The 16,645-nt window shown below is 34.8% G+C and overlaps 1 protein-coding gene across 3 annotated transcripts; it reads right to left on the bottom strand.

Annotated features, from left to right (window-relative positions):
- Positions 1-293: 293 nt before the first annotated feature.
- Positions 294-16,129, bottom strand: LOC122823321 (pleckstrin homology domain-containing family S member 1-like). Of its 3 annotated transcripts, XM_044102799.1 has the most exons (18): positions 16,081-16,129; positions 15,761-15,803; positions 15,295-15,389; positions 15,089-15,201; positions 14,850-14,984; positions 13,483-13,558; positions 13,337-13,366; positions 12,512-12,562; positions 11,547-11,606; positions 11,305-11,373; positions 11,152-11,226; positions 10,495-10,532; positions 10,364-10,414; positions 10,142-10,255; positions 5,817-5,921; positions 4,457-4,534; positions 2,358-2,493; positions 294-2,274 (listed from the first exon to the last, which is right to left on the bottom strand). In XM_044102799.1, exons 2-18 carry the CDS (start codon positions 15,786-15,788, stop codon positions 2,203-2,205), a joined length of 1,326 nt encoding a protein of 441 aa, XP_043958734.1. In that variant the 5' UTR covers positions 15,789-15,803; positions 16,081-16,129; the 3' UTR covers positions 294-2,202. The 3 variants fall into 3 exon arrangements, with proteins under 3 accessions (XP_043958734.1, XP_043958736.1, XP_043958735.1); XM_044102801.1 differs by lacking the exon at positions 12,512-12,562 and having other exon boundaries at positions 300-2,274; XM_044102800.1 differs by lacking the exon at positions 16,081-16,129 and having other exon boundaries at positions 300-2,274; positions 15,295-15,386.
- Positions 16,130-16,645: the final 516 nt, after the last annotated feature.

Here is a 16,645-nt window from a genome sequence, read left to right as displayed (position 1 = left end):
AGGCTTGAAACATGACAAACATAAGACTGGCATTGTGAGGGTCCTGATCCACTTTCCTGCTTCCGGATCTGAATGACTTCTCGTAACTGATAAAGGCATGAATTTGGCTCTGTAGTGGAAAATCCTCTAGTGTGAGTCAAGTCCAATTAAGTGTGGCATTGATTAACGATCAGAGATTTTAATTTGAATACCCAATGGCCCCTAACTACTCTGCAATGCCTCTGGAAGTCTCCAAACATGAATATTTTAACAATTTTTGTATGGGAAATAAAAAGACAATTTAACAAACAGAATTGCTTATTAATTAATTTTATTCATAATCCTTTTACACAAAAATCGCACATTAATCTTTCCCAGGACAAATAAAATTGCCAACACCTGTTGCAAAGAATTTATTCGATATAAAGCATATATATATAACAGCATGTATATATTTTTCACAGTAATTCATATAGGTAACAAAAAATAACAAAATTGGCCAAAATAAATGTTTTCCAAATCAGTTTCTTTTAATAAAAAACTTACAAAACTTTAACAAAAATCACAGGTCTGTGTGGTGAATTTTTGGTTAAAGCATGTTTGTTCTTCATTCAGTGGATAGAAAATCCAGAAATTTTAATCTAGTAAGAGTAGAAATACTTCATAATACAAGTACTCGGGTAAAAGTAAAAAGTACAGCATGGTATCCAACTCTATGCTAGACGAAATGCAAAAAGCTAAGTTTCCACAATTCAGTTAGATCTTGCAAAAAGTGCCTAAGTGATTATTTTTTTGTTTAGTGTGTTTAAAAAAACTGTGGCACATAACTGTAAGGCATGATACGATTTTATCTTCATATTACCGACCCCTAAGTGTTATAAGACATGTAATACTGTTCTCTTTCTGTACTTTTCACTTTACATCGCAGCTAATTGCTGAGAGAATGCATCTATGAAAAACAAAACAATGTCACACTTAAAATCAAAAGTGTGTCAATCTTTCTTTTTGTAATACTTATCAACAAGAAGATATGTATAACATCTTGTTGGTTAGCAAACCGCTCTGTCTGTGCTACTGGGAACAGGGTATTCACTGGGTGATTCCTTAGAAAGATGCCTCAACCCCAGGGAGAAGAGTAACATAATGCATGAAAGCAATCTTATTATATACTGGGATTCCCTTTTAGTTGAAATAAAAAATTAGGAAATCCTATCTGTGGTTTCACTGCACAAGCAATTCTGACTGGCATCCACAATAAGCAGAAAAAAATGGGACTTTCCATATTGACAAGAGATTTTTCCTTCTTATTGTTTATATCTATGGTGACGTCAAACAAAGAAAGCATGGCTAGCGTAATGTAAGTTCCCCTCTGTTACTCTGGAGCTTGCATAAAGAAACTGGTATTAACAGGAAGTATATTTCAGTATGACGTTTACCTGTTGAAGACATAAGCAGACATAAACTGGAAATAGAACAAAAATCATGTTGATCTGTTTATATACAACATATACAGGGATGTCAAACTCATTTTCCAAGATCAGGAATGTTCTTAAAGGGCCGGTTGTGCCAGAATGTATTGATAAAACCCAATTAATTCTTAAACCCAATTTATTATTAATAAACCCAATTTATTCTTAATCTTAAGAATAAATTCTTAGGATTAAATAGTAGTGAACATCTTTTTAGTCCCTCCAGGATGTTGTGATTGTTTTTGTAGTAATTTAGAAATATTTGCGCTTATTTATGATGTCAAACGCGACTTTTTGGATTATAACTCAACATTAGGTAAGGATCACACAGCTGTTTAGTAGAAGCAAAAAATACTGCCACCTACAGGTGGGAGTAAACCGTCACTCAGATCCAATGTTTTTCACCATTTCTGTGGAAAATCTACAATAAATAATTACCCATTAATACGAGAAAGTGCAGGAATTTTTTGATTTTTTGATTATTTATTGTGAATTTCAGCAATATTTCACAAAAAACTGGAGGGACTAATTGGTGCAATTTGACAGTAAACAGATAAAAATTGCTTTGAATTGATTGATAAAATAATATTTAAGCCCACTGTCAACTTCACGGTTCTATTATGTGCCACTTTAGAGTCTAAAGGGCCACATAAAAAGCTGTGGCGGGCTGTATTTGGCCCCCGGGCCTTGAGTTTGACATATGAGATCCTTCATTTTAACTCATTGAAGTTGTCAGCAGTGATCAGTCTGTGCCTCAGTCACTGCAGGGAGAGTTTGACCAATGCAGAGGCTGGCATCCACGCTGACGCTGGACGGTCACTTTCACCTGAAGCCAGATTCAGAGGCGCGAATGATGCATGCAAATCCTGATAACATAGTTAGTGTGTCTGTTGCGAGCAGTAACTTTACCTCATCCTTCATCGACTTGCTGATAAACAAGTAGAAGTCCTCCACGCTGTCGGCTTGCAGGTCATTTACCGCCACGACTCGGTCTCCCTTGTGGAAGAGGCAGACGGACTGCGGCTCTCCAGTCCAGCCAGACACACTGGCACATACATAAACAAACAGATGCTGATTTACACTTAATTTAATGCTTTCTGTTAAATCAAAATCATGAATCCTCTTAAAGGGACGGTTGTGCCGAATGTATTGATAAAACCTGTTCAGACTGTTAAAATATTAGTGAATTCTTAAAATTAAATCATATTATTGAGCATCTTTTCAGTCCTTCCAGGATTTTGTGATTCTTTTCGTGATTTTTTTGCAATAAAAATCAAAGTGTTTGTGGTACTAATTTAGAAATATTTGCAATATTAGCGCTTATTTATGACAGTAAATGTGACTTTTTATTACTCGCTTTATAGATCATGCACTATAATCTGACATCAATTAAGGCTGAGGCAGCTGCTTAGTACAAGTAACGTACCAAAGAGTTCACTTTTGTTTTGTTTTTTAAGTGCTAACCTTGTTACTTGTACATTACAGTAATGTACATTTTTAATGTACAGTAATGTACAAAATTGTCAAGATTTTGACAATTTTGGAGAAAAATCTGCAATAACCTCCCAATTATTAGTGCAAAAAGTATGGGGATTTGTTGATTTTGTGTGAATTTCCACAATAATTCTCAGAAAACTGGAGGGACTGATTGATATAATTTGGCAGGAAACAGAAAAACTGCATTAAATTGATTGAAAACATAATATTTAAGCACAATTAGTGTTTAGTCTAGAGTCTGCAGGGCCACATTTAAAGTTATGGCGGGCCGGATTTGGCCCGGGGGCCTTGAGTTTGACACATGTGATCGGGATTTTTTCTGCACATTTAAATCTTAAGACAAAACATTAATACAACATAAGCATCTCGTTTACTTTCTTATTTTTTACATTATAAATAATGCGACATGTTTTCATGAAAGTAAAGCAGTTATTGTTAATCCCAGGATGAAAACAAGCTCCCACAATACGTCTGAATGCAATGAGCAGAAATCTCACCCAGTTCAACATTAAGCCTGCAGGAGGGTTTTTTCTGCTGCTAAAGGAACAAATAAGGACACACAGCACTGTGTCTAGCTTCACCTTGTTTGCTCTGTGTTCTCAAAAAATGGCAACCTGTGATATTTGTGACTCAAGGAAAGCCTCAAGGAAATCTTTGAGGTTGATGTTTTCATGTGGAAACGTTTTTTTTGTTTGTTTGTTTTTTGCATCGTTAGAATAAATTGTTTCTTCATACACTGTAAAACATTTGAAGGTGATTTAACTTGAAAATGAAAGTCCACTTGTTGCCTTGAAAATGCAATTTAAGTCAATAAGAAAATTATATTTGACAAATTGTCTAAACATTGTTTTTTAAGTTCATTAATCTTGAATTGTGAGTTTTAACTTAACGCTGCAATTTAAACCAAATAATTATTTCAAAATATGCAAGGAAAAAAAATTGTCCTCACCTCGTTAAAGAGCTGCACAGTTCTATCATAAGATCAAGTTAAAATAACTGCTTATTTTGCTTTAGACTACTTTAAATTCTTGTTTTAAACTGCATGAACCAGATTTCTGATCTGATAATGAATTTCATTAAACATGATAATAAATTCTGTTCAAAAATATTTAGCATGAACAGGACATTAAAATAAACATTTGCCTTAATAACACAAGAATCAGATCAATGCAACGCACTTCCAGCTGATGATACAAAAACATGCCTGTAAGCATTCTGGGAAATTCTTCCCACTTTTGTTTTGTTTTTTAAGTGCTAACCTAAAAACTCCAGTTTATTCAACTCTTGGAGGTTTGACAAAATTCATAAAAAGTTAATACAACTTACTGCTGTAAGTTTATCTTTCACAAACTCACAGATTTAGCTTCAAAACTCTCTAAATTTATTTGACTTAAAGAGTAGACGATAGTAGACACAACTAAATGCGGCTCAAATGTTTTACAGTGTACGTGCACAGGGCATCTCAACATGAGTAACTTTTTGATCTGTGGTGTCTCAGAGTATTGACGAACCTCGGCTTTCCTTCCACCTCTGTGAGTGTGAGATCGTTCTTCAAACCCTGCAGATTCACCATGAAATCCCTCTCAAGGCTTGAAAGGAAAAAAACAGAAGAGATTAAACTGGATAAAACAGAATATTACAAAAAAAAAATAAAAAAAAATGTTTTCAGTACACATCATTAGGTCGAATCTTTGTCTAGTTCTGCATTTAAAGTCACCTGAAAATATGCTGGTGTCATGCCGTGCCTTGGAAAAGTATTTTTGCAAGTAACGTTTTTACAAATTTTGTCACATTACAACCACAAACGTCAGTGTGTGGCACTCATATCTCAGATGGAAACTAAACCATTCTGATGCAGCCCTGGTTGTATTTTCAAGCCTCAGATCGTTTGCAGCCTGTAACACCTTCAAAATAAGTTAAATCTTAAACAGGACTTTTTTTTACTGCATGACTTCTAACGGAAAAAGTTTGCATTTGATTTTATATGAGGGGAAAAAAAAGTAAGTATGTTATAAGAATAAAGGTACTTATGTAATCTTACTTATGTAACCTTACATAAGTAAGATTATGTTTTTTATGCAAAAAAACAATCATTTGAAAATCACCAGTTTCACTTGAATCAAGAAACTAATAGAAGCTTGTTTTAAGTCAATAATCCCTTAATATTGATGAAGTTCTTGTTCCATTGGACGATAAATTCACTTATTTTTCCCATTTTAATAAGTTAAATAATCTAGAACTTTTTCATAAATATTAACGAATTACTGACATAAAACGAGGTATACTAGTTAATTTTGTCTTATTCCAAGTTTACCAGAAACCTGAAGTTCCTCCTAACTCTCAACTGTAGAGCAACTTGTTTGAGCCTCTTGTGTAAAATTCCTACAAACTCCATTAAAGAAACTATTGATTTATTGATTAGTAAGGAGTTAAATGAAAACATCTTGTGTTGAAGCACAAAAGGACAGAAAGATCTGGTTTTTACCTGCAGTTTGCAAGTTTGTAAGTGTTTTGCACAACTTAATGACAGTTTCTTACTGCATGATACAACAGTTGTGAAATGTACCATGCTCTAGAAACCATCCCAACCGGCCCAGCAACATGCCAGCCGTCTTTGTTGGCCAAGTTTATCTAAAATAATCTGCCAAAATGTTATGAAGCTCTCTGGTATTTGTTCTCAGCAACAATTGTGAAACTACACCAGAGGTTCTTGGACTCTGGTGCCAAAATGGGCGTTCCCAAATATTTCCTGCAGCTGCTTACAGAAAGAGCTCCTTTATCCTAATCACGCTGAACACAACGTGACCTAAACCCATTTTGTTAAATTCCAGATGTAAACGAGATTCTACGTAGAGATTTTGTGTGTCTTACCTCCGAGTGGAGCCTCGTCTTTCCGAATTCGTCTCCAATACATTAACAGGTGAGACGGCGCCACTGGAGCTGCCGCTGAAATCTGAAGACCGACGTTTGTCTTCTCTGGAAAACACAATGCCACCATTTTCAGTTGCTTTCAACAGATACGAAAATACAATGAGACAGTTTGCAGAAATGAAGGAAATGAACCACAAAAAGAGCTAAATTGATCATGAGCCAAGCTGGAAACATTGGGCAGGAATGTTTGTTGTTGTGGCTGGGGATGAAAACCAAATATGCATGATGTCTCTTTAGTAAAAAGTTCCCAAAAAGAGACAAAAGTGGGCAAAAAATGCTTTGGATGAAGTGAAAAATATTAACAATAACTTTATAGTACATGTAAAATCATATTAAAACAATTCTGATAAATTGTGAGCATGTTCAGTTTTCATCTGCTAATTCAACTAGTACTTTTTCATCAATATTAAGGAATTATTTACTTAAAACAAGTGTGTATATCTTACTACAAAGTTACTTTTAAAGTAGTTTTGTTTTACTTCAAGTGTGCTGAGATATTTGCACTAGAAACTGGACAAAAATTACTTGGTAAAATTTTGTGTTTTTGCAATTGTTACATGCAGAAAGCCTTCTGGGTTGGGATTCAAACCAATGACCTTCTTGTTGCATGGCAACAGGGCTACCAACTGTGCAGCCAAAGTAAAAGACAATACAAGAAAAATTAAGAGGAAAAAAGAAGGAATCAGTGGTGAATGACTGGTTTGATCGCTCAGTGCATGACAAATGGCAAAACAAGGATGAAGAAGATTTTTTAATAGTTCATAGGAACAGCATGGAGGTAAAAAATAACGTGCAAACTGCTGCCAACGAGGCACTGGTGCATTTTAATGAACAGGCAATGCCAAACACAAGAGAGCGGGCGCTTTTATTTTTTATTCATCTATTTTTTTAGTCAGGCAAATTAGCAGTTTACCACAGTTGGCTGGAAATCACAAAGATTTATTACACAGTTTGATATCAGAGGAAATTTGGTGACGCAAACTGCAGCAGATGAGAGCAGAGTGAAAGGAGAAGAAAGAGCAGCTGGGTGTCTGCGGTACGCTGATTAACGTGGAGGCCAAAGGTCATCTGAAAGCATGCTGTCCGTCTGACTGAAAACTAGTTTGACAAAGTAGTTCTCATAAAAGTGCGTCCAAACAATTTAAGAAAACATTTGTTTCCAAACTGGAAGACCTGTGCATAAACCTGCAGGACTGGATTCCTGAAGGTTGAGGAATCCTGCAGAGCTCAACATTTTTAACTAGAAGAACTTTAAAGTTGTCAACAGACTTGACAGACCTGCTTCTTCTCTTAACAGAAGAATTTAAAAAATGTGGCGTTCAGGACCCTTCTTACAAGAGAAGACCACTTCTGACACGCCGCAGATTGGTCAAAGTGTAAAAATATTCAATAATCAGATCAAATTTACATCAAAAACTGAGAAAAACACATTTAATCTACTGAGATTAGACTAGAAACAAAAGTCTTAATGTATTTCTGCCAACAGACAGACATTAATTGTCTCCGGTCAGACGTGATGATGACAGGATTTGGGAACGTTTGTTTCTGTGACGGGTTGGGAGATCGGATCAAAACAGACTGATTTATGTCGACAAAACCAGGAAGTTTTTGGTAAAGAAAAGGTGTGTCACACTTTGCTGATTTTCTAGATGGCTTAAACTGGGAGCAGGCTTAACTTTAACCTTTCCTGTAAATCTATTGAAGAGAAGCTCCAACAACTCATCTGTGCTTTGTTATTGTGGAGAATCACCTTAAATCAGAGGTGTCAAACTTTGGGCCAAATCAAAATCATGAATCCTCTTATAGGGGCGGCTGTATTGACAAAACCTGTTCACAAACTGTTAAAATATCAATGAATAATATTATTGAACATCTTTTCAGTTCCTCCAAGGTTTTGTGATTCCTTTTGTGATTTTTTGCATTGGAAATCAAAGTGTTTGTGGTACTACTAATATTTGCGCTCATTTATGACAGTAAATGCAACTTTTTATTACTTGCTGTATAGATCATGGAATATACTCTGATATCAGTTAAAGCTGAGGCAGCTGTTTAGTACACGTGATGTGGTTTTTTACAATTTTTGAGAAAAATTTGCAATAAACTTTCAACTATTATCACAAAAAAATGCTGGGATTTGTTGATTTTGTGTGTATTTCCACAATAATTTTCAAGAAATTGGAGGGACTGGTTGATATAATTTGGCAGTAACAGATAAAAACTTAATTAATTTGATTGAAAACATAATATTTAAGCAGACTTAGTGTTTAGATAGGGTCTAGTGGGCCACATATAAAGCTATGGTCCAGGGGAACTTCAGTTTGACACATGTGCCTTAAAGGGAGAAACCAAAATGGAGGTAAACTAGAAAACAACTGACTTTTAATAATTTTGTCTAAAAATAAAAAAGAACCACCTGGCTCTTTGGACTGTATTGAATCATTGCGAAGAGGAAGGAATTGATACACGATTTTCAACTTTTTTCCAAATTAGAACCATAAATGTTTTTATCATTTATGTTTTTATCATTCTGAGTCAATGCTTTGCGTTGGAGATGCATTTTCACATCTAGAGACAGAAAATTATGTCTTTTTGCAAAATAGCTCAAACGCCATCTGCCTCTGTGACGATGAGTCATCAGATTTTGAGTTGGACTTTGCTGCAGCGAAGCATCGCTGCAGTTTGTTTCTGCTTGATTTTTCCGTCGTGCTTCATGGCGTGTTCAGGGTGAGGTTTTGCGTCTCTCACAGCGTTTTCCATGTAGGTCAAAAAGCCCAACCTCCTCTGTACACAGAATATGACAAACTATAAATAGGACTTTTCATGACTGTCTATGAATAGAGTCTTATTGTCTTCTCAGTGTTTGTGTCAACAGATTTTTCTACCTTAGATGTGGATCTCTGCAGCCGGTCTGTCACTTTAGACGTTCTTTTCTTTGTAGGTTTTCAGCGGTGCTGCACTGACTCCATTTTCAGACCTCAAGATAAAGTTTTATAACCTAATCCTACTTTAAACTTCTCCACACTGTCCTGACCTGTCTAGTGTGATCTTGGGTGTCTAAGACGCTGATTGTTCACTTAGGTTCTCAAACAATCAAAAAAAACATACAAAACAGCTGGATTTATCCAGACATTAAGTCGGGATATTTAATAACTGGGGAACCTTTGCAAAGTGGTGTTTATGGCAGAGGTTTAGGGCTGCAGAAGGAAAAATTGTCAGAATTTTTACTTTTTATTTTCCCTCAGAATTCTAAATTTAATCACAAAAATTTTGACTTTGATCTTCTGAATTCTGGGGAGAAAAAAAAAAAGAATTCTGAGCTTAAAGTAAGAATTCCAACTTTTTCTAGTCAGAATTTAGATTTTTTCTTTTTTCCTAAGGAGATTAAAGTAAGAATGAATTTGAATTCTTAATTTTTTCCTCTAAATTCTGACTTTAATGTCATAATTCTGACTTTTATCGTCTGAATTCTCAGAATTCCGAGATTAAAATCAGAATTCCGACTTCTTTCCTCAGAATTCAGATTTTTTTTCTCAAAATTCTGACTTTTGATGTCAGAAGATTAAAGTAAGAATTCTAAGTTAAAAGTCAAAATTCCGAATATTTTTCTCTAAATTCTGACTTTAATCTCAGAGTTCTGACTCCTTTTTTCTAAAAGTGTGACTTTTGATCTCACAACATTAAAGTCAATTTTTTTTTCCAGTAACCTTAATCCTCTTCTGTATGTGCCAATGTAACACTTTTTAGAGTTGTTTTTGTTGTTCTTTTTTTTTTTAATTTCACAAATATGTGCCGCTTTGTGTTGGACTATATCCGAGTAAAAACAAACAAACAAAAACATTGATGTTCGTTGTTGTGCAGCAAAATCGGTGAATACTTCTGTACATCTTTATGTAGCACTTCAAAGTACCGTAAATGGTGAGAATGATCAGTCCCGTGCAGAACTGGTGTTAAAGCATACATGTAATCGAGATTAGGTTTACAATCACAGGAGTTCAAAACTCACCAAGTTAATCTGTAAAAATGATCAGCAGCGCAGAGAGTTACGGTACGACCGACGAGGTCGTGATGTGAAATGATGATTCATAACTCGCTAAACAAGTTCTGCCTTTTCAAGATTCCTCAACGAATGCCAACACTTGTGTGGTGTTAAAGTAGGTGTTGTTGTTGTTTTCTGACAACCATGCAAGAATCCCTTTGTTGATTGAGCTGCAGGTTGTTAGCATGTAGCACTTTGACTAGCATAAAATGACAAACAGTGTTCATACCCATTTTCAGCAGATGCCTCATTTAATGTCGGAGGTGGAGAATTGTATTTGATGTAGATGTCAGTGATGGACCTCATCAGGGTGCTGTTGCCAATCACTTCAACTTCACGATTGCTAAAACGTCACACACAATATATATATATATATATATACATATATAAAACAAAACACAAAACAAGGAATAATCATAGCAACAACAACAAAACCGGTCAGAAAACTTACTTTGGCTCAGATGAGTTCAGGACGCTTTTCAATTCCAGCATTGATTCATACCTTGAAGGGACGCAGGTTTAAAATGTCAGCTTCTGAATTTAGTTTATTCTGTACAAATGGGAGCGTTAATCAGAACTCACAGTGACTCCATGCTGCCTGCCCGCAGTACACTGGCTCTCTTTTCAACGCCGCAATGAAAAACAAAGAAATATACAAGCAGAGCTTCAGCATAACTCACAGTTTGTTTATACATGTGCTGTTCCAGGTTTACATAAACTGGGTAGAAATGTCAATCAGATTTAGGCAGAGTACCCCTAAAAATTGTACTCAAGTATGAGTAGCAGTACTTCAGCATATTTTCCTCAAGTAAAAGTAAAAAGCTGCCATCAATATATCATTTTAGGGATGGTGTGTTAAGAAACTGTGCAATTTTAGTTACATACACTGCAAAAACGCATCCTCTATTAACCCTTTAATGACTGAGATTGAGCGAAATCTGCACCTTAAAACTCATTTAAAATTTGCAGCTGTCCACAGAGACAAGCAAAATTTCTTTATGGAAGGAAAATATGATTTTAGATTTTAGATATAAGATTGAGCTATTCTAACTCTAAAGAGTTTTCTTTCTAACCAACAGTGACATGGTATGTGTAGATTTGAGTCTGTATTTTTAATAGTTATTGACCAAAAAAAGTCCCAAAACTTCTAATTGGAACATTAAATAAATTGTTGACTTTTTGAATAAAAGACAAACATTTTAAATTATATGAAAATTAATAATCAACATAGCAGTCTACCTTTTGGCGTGACTTGGGATAGTCATAGTCTGAATTTACAGGCTGAGAGATCGGTCTCTTGGAATGATCTTCCCCCTGATAAACAATCGGAAAGCAGCATGACTTGGTGTTGATAACTAAATGTAGCATTGTGCACAAGCTGCAGATATGTACCAGTTCTTCGGCGTTCCCTTCTGCAGCATTGGAGGAAGGATCCGAAAACGACCTAAGCTTCACTGATGACTGGAAAACAAACACAATAATGCTATTCAATGTGCCTGGTATTTATATACTTTGAGTGCTGGTACCAGTGTGTTATGTTGGCACAAGTCAATGATTGCAAATGATTGCTTTCCGATCATAAAACACACTAGCATGACCTTGGAAGATGGGTAGAAAAGTAAAGGTATACTCACAGATGGCAACAAGAGTTTGCTGGCATCATTCTGATCTTCTTTCTTTGCAAGGAAAGGCACCTGCAAGCCAGCAAGTAATTGTCTATTATATTACTATGAAATCACTTGTCTGAACTGCATTTCTATCAAGAGAACCAGGTTTGTCACGTTTTTAATAATTTCAGATTTTAACCAGATTTAAACTCTAAACCTAAAGCATTTTTTTCTACAATCTTGTGATGAGTATGTGGAGGGAAGTGTGTTATTGTCGTTTTCGTAGAAAAATCAACATGTGCAGGAAGTTTTTCTCACACCTGGTAGATTCAGTCCAATTAATTGGGGACCAAAATTATTACATTTTTAAAATTTCAGCTGCTGCAGTGCAGTTCACTTTAACACCGCCCTGTGTCAAATTGACTAAACTTATAATCAACCTGTTCCTCCACTCCCCTCTGGTGGCGCTGTACCAAGAACCACTAAATGAAACGACGCAAAAACCACAGAAGAAGACATGAGCACAACTTCCTTCTTCACAAAATGTAAACAAAAATTAAGTGGTGTCAAATTTGAGCAGCTGTAGCATTTATCTTTTTGTCTTTCTCAAAAGACTACAAGCGATTTCTGCGGCTAACGTTAAAATTGCGATTTAGTTTTGCTTGTATTTACCCAAAATGCTTTGCTTTTTAGTCCGAGTTCACTTCAACCAAACCGAGACTTGGGTTTTTAGACGGACCGGAGTTCGCTTTTTTGGCTCCCATCAGAATTAGATGGCCCATTTTCACCTCCCCAAACGAACCGGACTTTCTATACAAATGAACCTGAATTTGATTAAAGCAGATTAATAGTTTAGTCCGCATTTTTTGTTGGAATATATAAACATCTACTTGAACCGAGCTCCTGGTTGAAAACACTTTTAGTGAAATTATTAATGAATTTTACAATCCTGAGGAATTAATTTAAAATGTTTTTATTACAACTCGACTAACCTTTAGCTCTGGGGCAGAAAATTTTCTCCGGTGAAGAGGGTTTGAAATTATCTGATAGAACAAGAAAAGAAAAGTATTTTTAGAATCTGATGAGGATCTGACACTACTTCATGGAACAACAATTTGGGGAGTTTTCTTTTTCTATTTACAGGAGACAAAAAAAAAAACCAAACAGGATTGTGAGTTTGAGAACTGAGAAGGAAATAAAACGAGACCGCAGTTTCTGGATAAGGAAGTGTTATTTAAGCTCTTTTGTCAAGTACCTGAATTACATGGCTTCACTACAGTATTCATATCCCGAAATCCTTTTCACATTTTATTACAACTACAAATGATAATGTTTTACTGAGACTTAATTTGCTGTAATCTGAATATGAATCAGCTGTTCTGCGAACAGGACAAACAGCATCATGAAGTTTAAAGGACACAGCAAACAGGTGAAAAAGTTATTAAAAGCAGGATTGGTTATGTAACTTTGACCATCTTAGGAAAAACTCTGGCATAAATGTACCAGAAATGGTTGCTGTTGGCAATAATTAAACTTTTTTTTTTTTTACTTTGTACTTTTATATTTATTTATTAGTGTTATAATGAAATAATTATTCCAATAATTATTTTTGTTGGAATTCTTAAAACAAAATAATTATTTGAATTGTTTTTCATATTGAAAAATTATTTGCAAGGTTTTATATACAAGTGGTCCTGCAAGGAAAACAACAACATAGGTTATTAACCGTGTTCCTCATATCAAACATCATAAAACATATTTTAGAGAATATTAAAGCTGCTCTTGAATGTAACACAAAATAAACTCCACATGCTTACATCAATGACTGGCTGCCCATTGCTGATTTCCTAGAGGAGAAGGATGAATAAATAAACAACATGGCATATGGAAGTGGAAATAAAACTATTCTCAATGCAGTAGAAAACATGAGAAACATGGAAGAAGTCGTAAAAGCTTAATGCACCTCTGATGTGAGAAGTTTCTGAGAGCGATTTTTCATGGCTTCAAACAGGTCAGCGAACCAGCCCTCTGCCTCCGTGCTAAAAGGAAAAAAGGGCAATTCTGAAACTCAACAAATCACATCTGTGACATTTTAATTTCAAATCTAATTCCAAAAATCAAATCCAAGGAGGGAACGTTAACACTTAGCAGGGATTTATTTTGTGGAAAAGCCATTATCAGATGATTGCATTGGTGTAAAGGGGAAAGGAGCACCATCATTTGTTTTGGGCTGGTTTAACTCTAAAAATAGTAATTGGGGAATAATGTTTAAGGAAGTGATTCATGGAAATACACAAAAATGATGCTAACGGCATTCACACACAAAACGATTCGACCACAATCTGAGCTGCACCTGGAAAGACGTCAAATTCAGGTAAAACATGGAAAGTACAATATGTGCAAAGCACAGATTTGCTCACTGAGATATGTATTGAGATCTAATTCAATGTAATTGTGCATATTTAACACTGCAGTATATAACTTTTTTCTTATCACATGTTTGTTGAAACTGTCACCATGTGACAGTTTGGTATGAAACAGAAAATCTGTGAAAAATCCTCTGCCTTTTCCCAACACTCTAAGTTCTAACTAAAAGCAACCAATCAGAGCCAAGGGGCGGGCCTTAGCGCTGTCAATCACAATCTCTTGCTCTCTGCTATGCTGCAGCTAGCATAACATGCTGTAAATTATTTTCTGACTCATAGTGCCATGACATAGTGACAGTTTTAACAAACATTTAAAAAGCAATTTATTTATTTATTTTTTTACATAAAAGGTACATACAGCAGCTTTAAGTTTGTTGCATGATCACAATTTTATGTTTTAATTTATCATAACCAATGTTGCATATTGGGGCATAGAGTACAAGTAAAATTAAGATGAATTAAAGTAACATTTATTAAAAATGTTACCAAAAATTTTATGTTTTCCTAAATTTTCATTTTAGTAAAATACAAATATTTTTCCAAAATGATAATTTCATTTAGTAAATATAATGAATTTTTTCCCCCAAATATTAATTAAGAAAAAAAACAACATTTTTTACTAAATGAATATTTAGGCATTTATTTATTTATTTATTTTTTTAACTAAATTTATATTAGTAAAAAATGATAAACATTCTTACTAGATGTGCAATTAATAAAAAAAATAAAAAAACAACATTTTTGCTAGGTGTTTAAACAACTAACAACTAACATTTTCACTAAATGTTAATTTAATAAAGAAAAAAAAAATTTGGTAAAAGTCTTAATTTTTACTAATGCAGCAAAATGCATTAAAGTCAAAAAGGGTTAAAATAAAATCCAAACAAAAACAGAACTTTCTAACCTGGTCTCCCCAATAAGGAAGTAGTCCCGGCCCCCTGCCCTGAGGTACACCACACATGATGGGGAACATTTAAAATTCTTCTGCACCCACTGCCATTTCTGGTGATGTTGAGGATTTTCATATAACAGAGAGATTCTATCAGAGAGACACAGTGTTATTTTAACATCCCTCAAGCATTTTAAAAGCAGCAAATTAGCCTCAGATTGATGCTGCAACATGCTGGAAATGTGAGAACGTACTGTGTCATATCTATGCCTCCGAGCGGGCTGACCTGGTCCTCTGCACTTTTGTAGTACCTGAGCTGATAGTCGTTCTCTGGGGCTTTGTAAAGCACAAAGAAACGTCTCTTCCACTGGGGGTTTGAAATAACAAATAAGACATTTAGTTAAAGAAAACAACTCAAAGCTGCACAGAGTTGCAATAGAAGTGAGAAAAAGTTCCTCACCTCTGATTTCAAACGCCATTGAGGAGGAGACTTAAGCAAGTATCCAGACCTGATTTCTTGTGCATTTGTGATTGACTTGTAAAATACTGCACCTGCTGCAGTACAAAATAACTATTTAGTGATTAAATTCTGTTTAATTTGATTTAAAAAAAAAACCTTGTCAGTAAATATTAGATTTAAATAATTATTAGTTATTTAAAATAATAATAATAAAAAAAATGTTAAGAAGAAAAATTACCAAAAAAATGGGTCTACATACAAATGACTTAAGTCTTGGTGACTAGTAAACTTTAAAATATTTAAATCAATACATGAATTTAAAGTTAACAGAAAAAACCCCTGCAAGATTTGCTAAAAGATTACAGAGATATTTGGTCTTAATACAAATGACAGCATTTAGTTTTAAGTTTTGGTGACTAGCACACTTTAAAATATTTACATAAAAAATCCAGAAACAATATATTACCTGATGAGCTCCTGTCTCTTTTATGCATTTTGATAAATTCCACCTAGACAAATGTAACATGAGATCATCTTCTCAGAACCACTTCAAAATTGCATTGTTATAGTTGATGTTTAAAGTGTAAATTCATACACTTTGATCACATTGGGAAAGCAAAAAATAAAAATAAAAAATCAAGAACAAAAGCCCAAAGTAAGCGGCCAGGTGAGCATTCATAAAGAAATCTAACTAAACTATTGCACAGAATAATGTTCTACACATATAAAAACATTGAAAATATGTAAGAATATGTACACGTAAGAAACAAGGCGCCGTGTCCTTACCTGTACAGGGATCCGAGTCGCTCCACTGTCTTAACCAGAACAACGATCTGAGAACAAGGCTGCATGTTTTTCTGTACCTGACAACCAGTGACACAATCAGCCTCAGAACTGGTGTTTCTGGTTTCCGCCGCTGACTTGTTTCAGACTCTACCTGCGTTGTTTTCAGATTCCAAAAATGCCCCAGAGGTTTCATTAAGGCCCAGCTTTCCTGTGGAAAAATACCCCTTAATTTGACCGTCTGATTGTTTCCAGTTCCAGCTGAACTGTTTCTCACATAGGTATGGATTCCCTCTAGCTGTGATTTCTATTATAGATGGATAATAAAGTATATTTTCAAAACATAACAGATCCAGCCTGCAAAAGTTGTCATATACCTTCAGGGTTTAAAGATTTTGAAATGAAACCACAAACTTTAACATATTTATTGGGAGAATACTTAGTAAGACTTTGAGTTTTTTGCAGTGCTTGCAAAATGTTTGTGGTGTGAAACTAAAATGGGACATCTTTTTAACACTCCACCTTTAAGATGATACATAGTGATGGCAGCATTATACTGAGGTTTCTT

The sequence above is a fragment of the Gambusia affinis genome, linkage group LG20, assembly GCF_019740435.1.
Source record: "Gambusia affinis linkage group LG20, SWU_Gaff_1.0, whole genome shotgun sequence".
Lineage (NCBI taxonomy): Eukaryota > Metazoa > Chordata > Actinopteri > Cyprinodontiformes > Poeciliidae > Gambusia > Gambusia affinis.
Note: the sequence above shows the minus strand (reverse complement) of the source record. Positions and strands in the feature narration are given on the sequence as shown.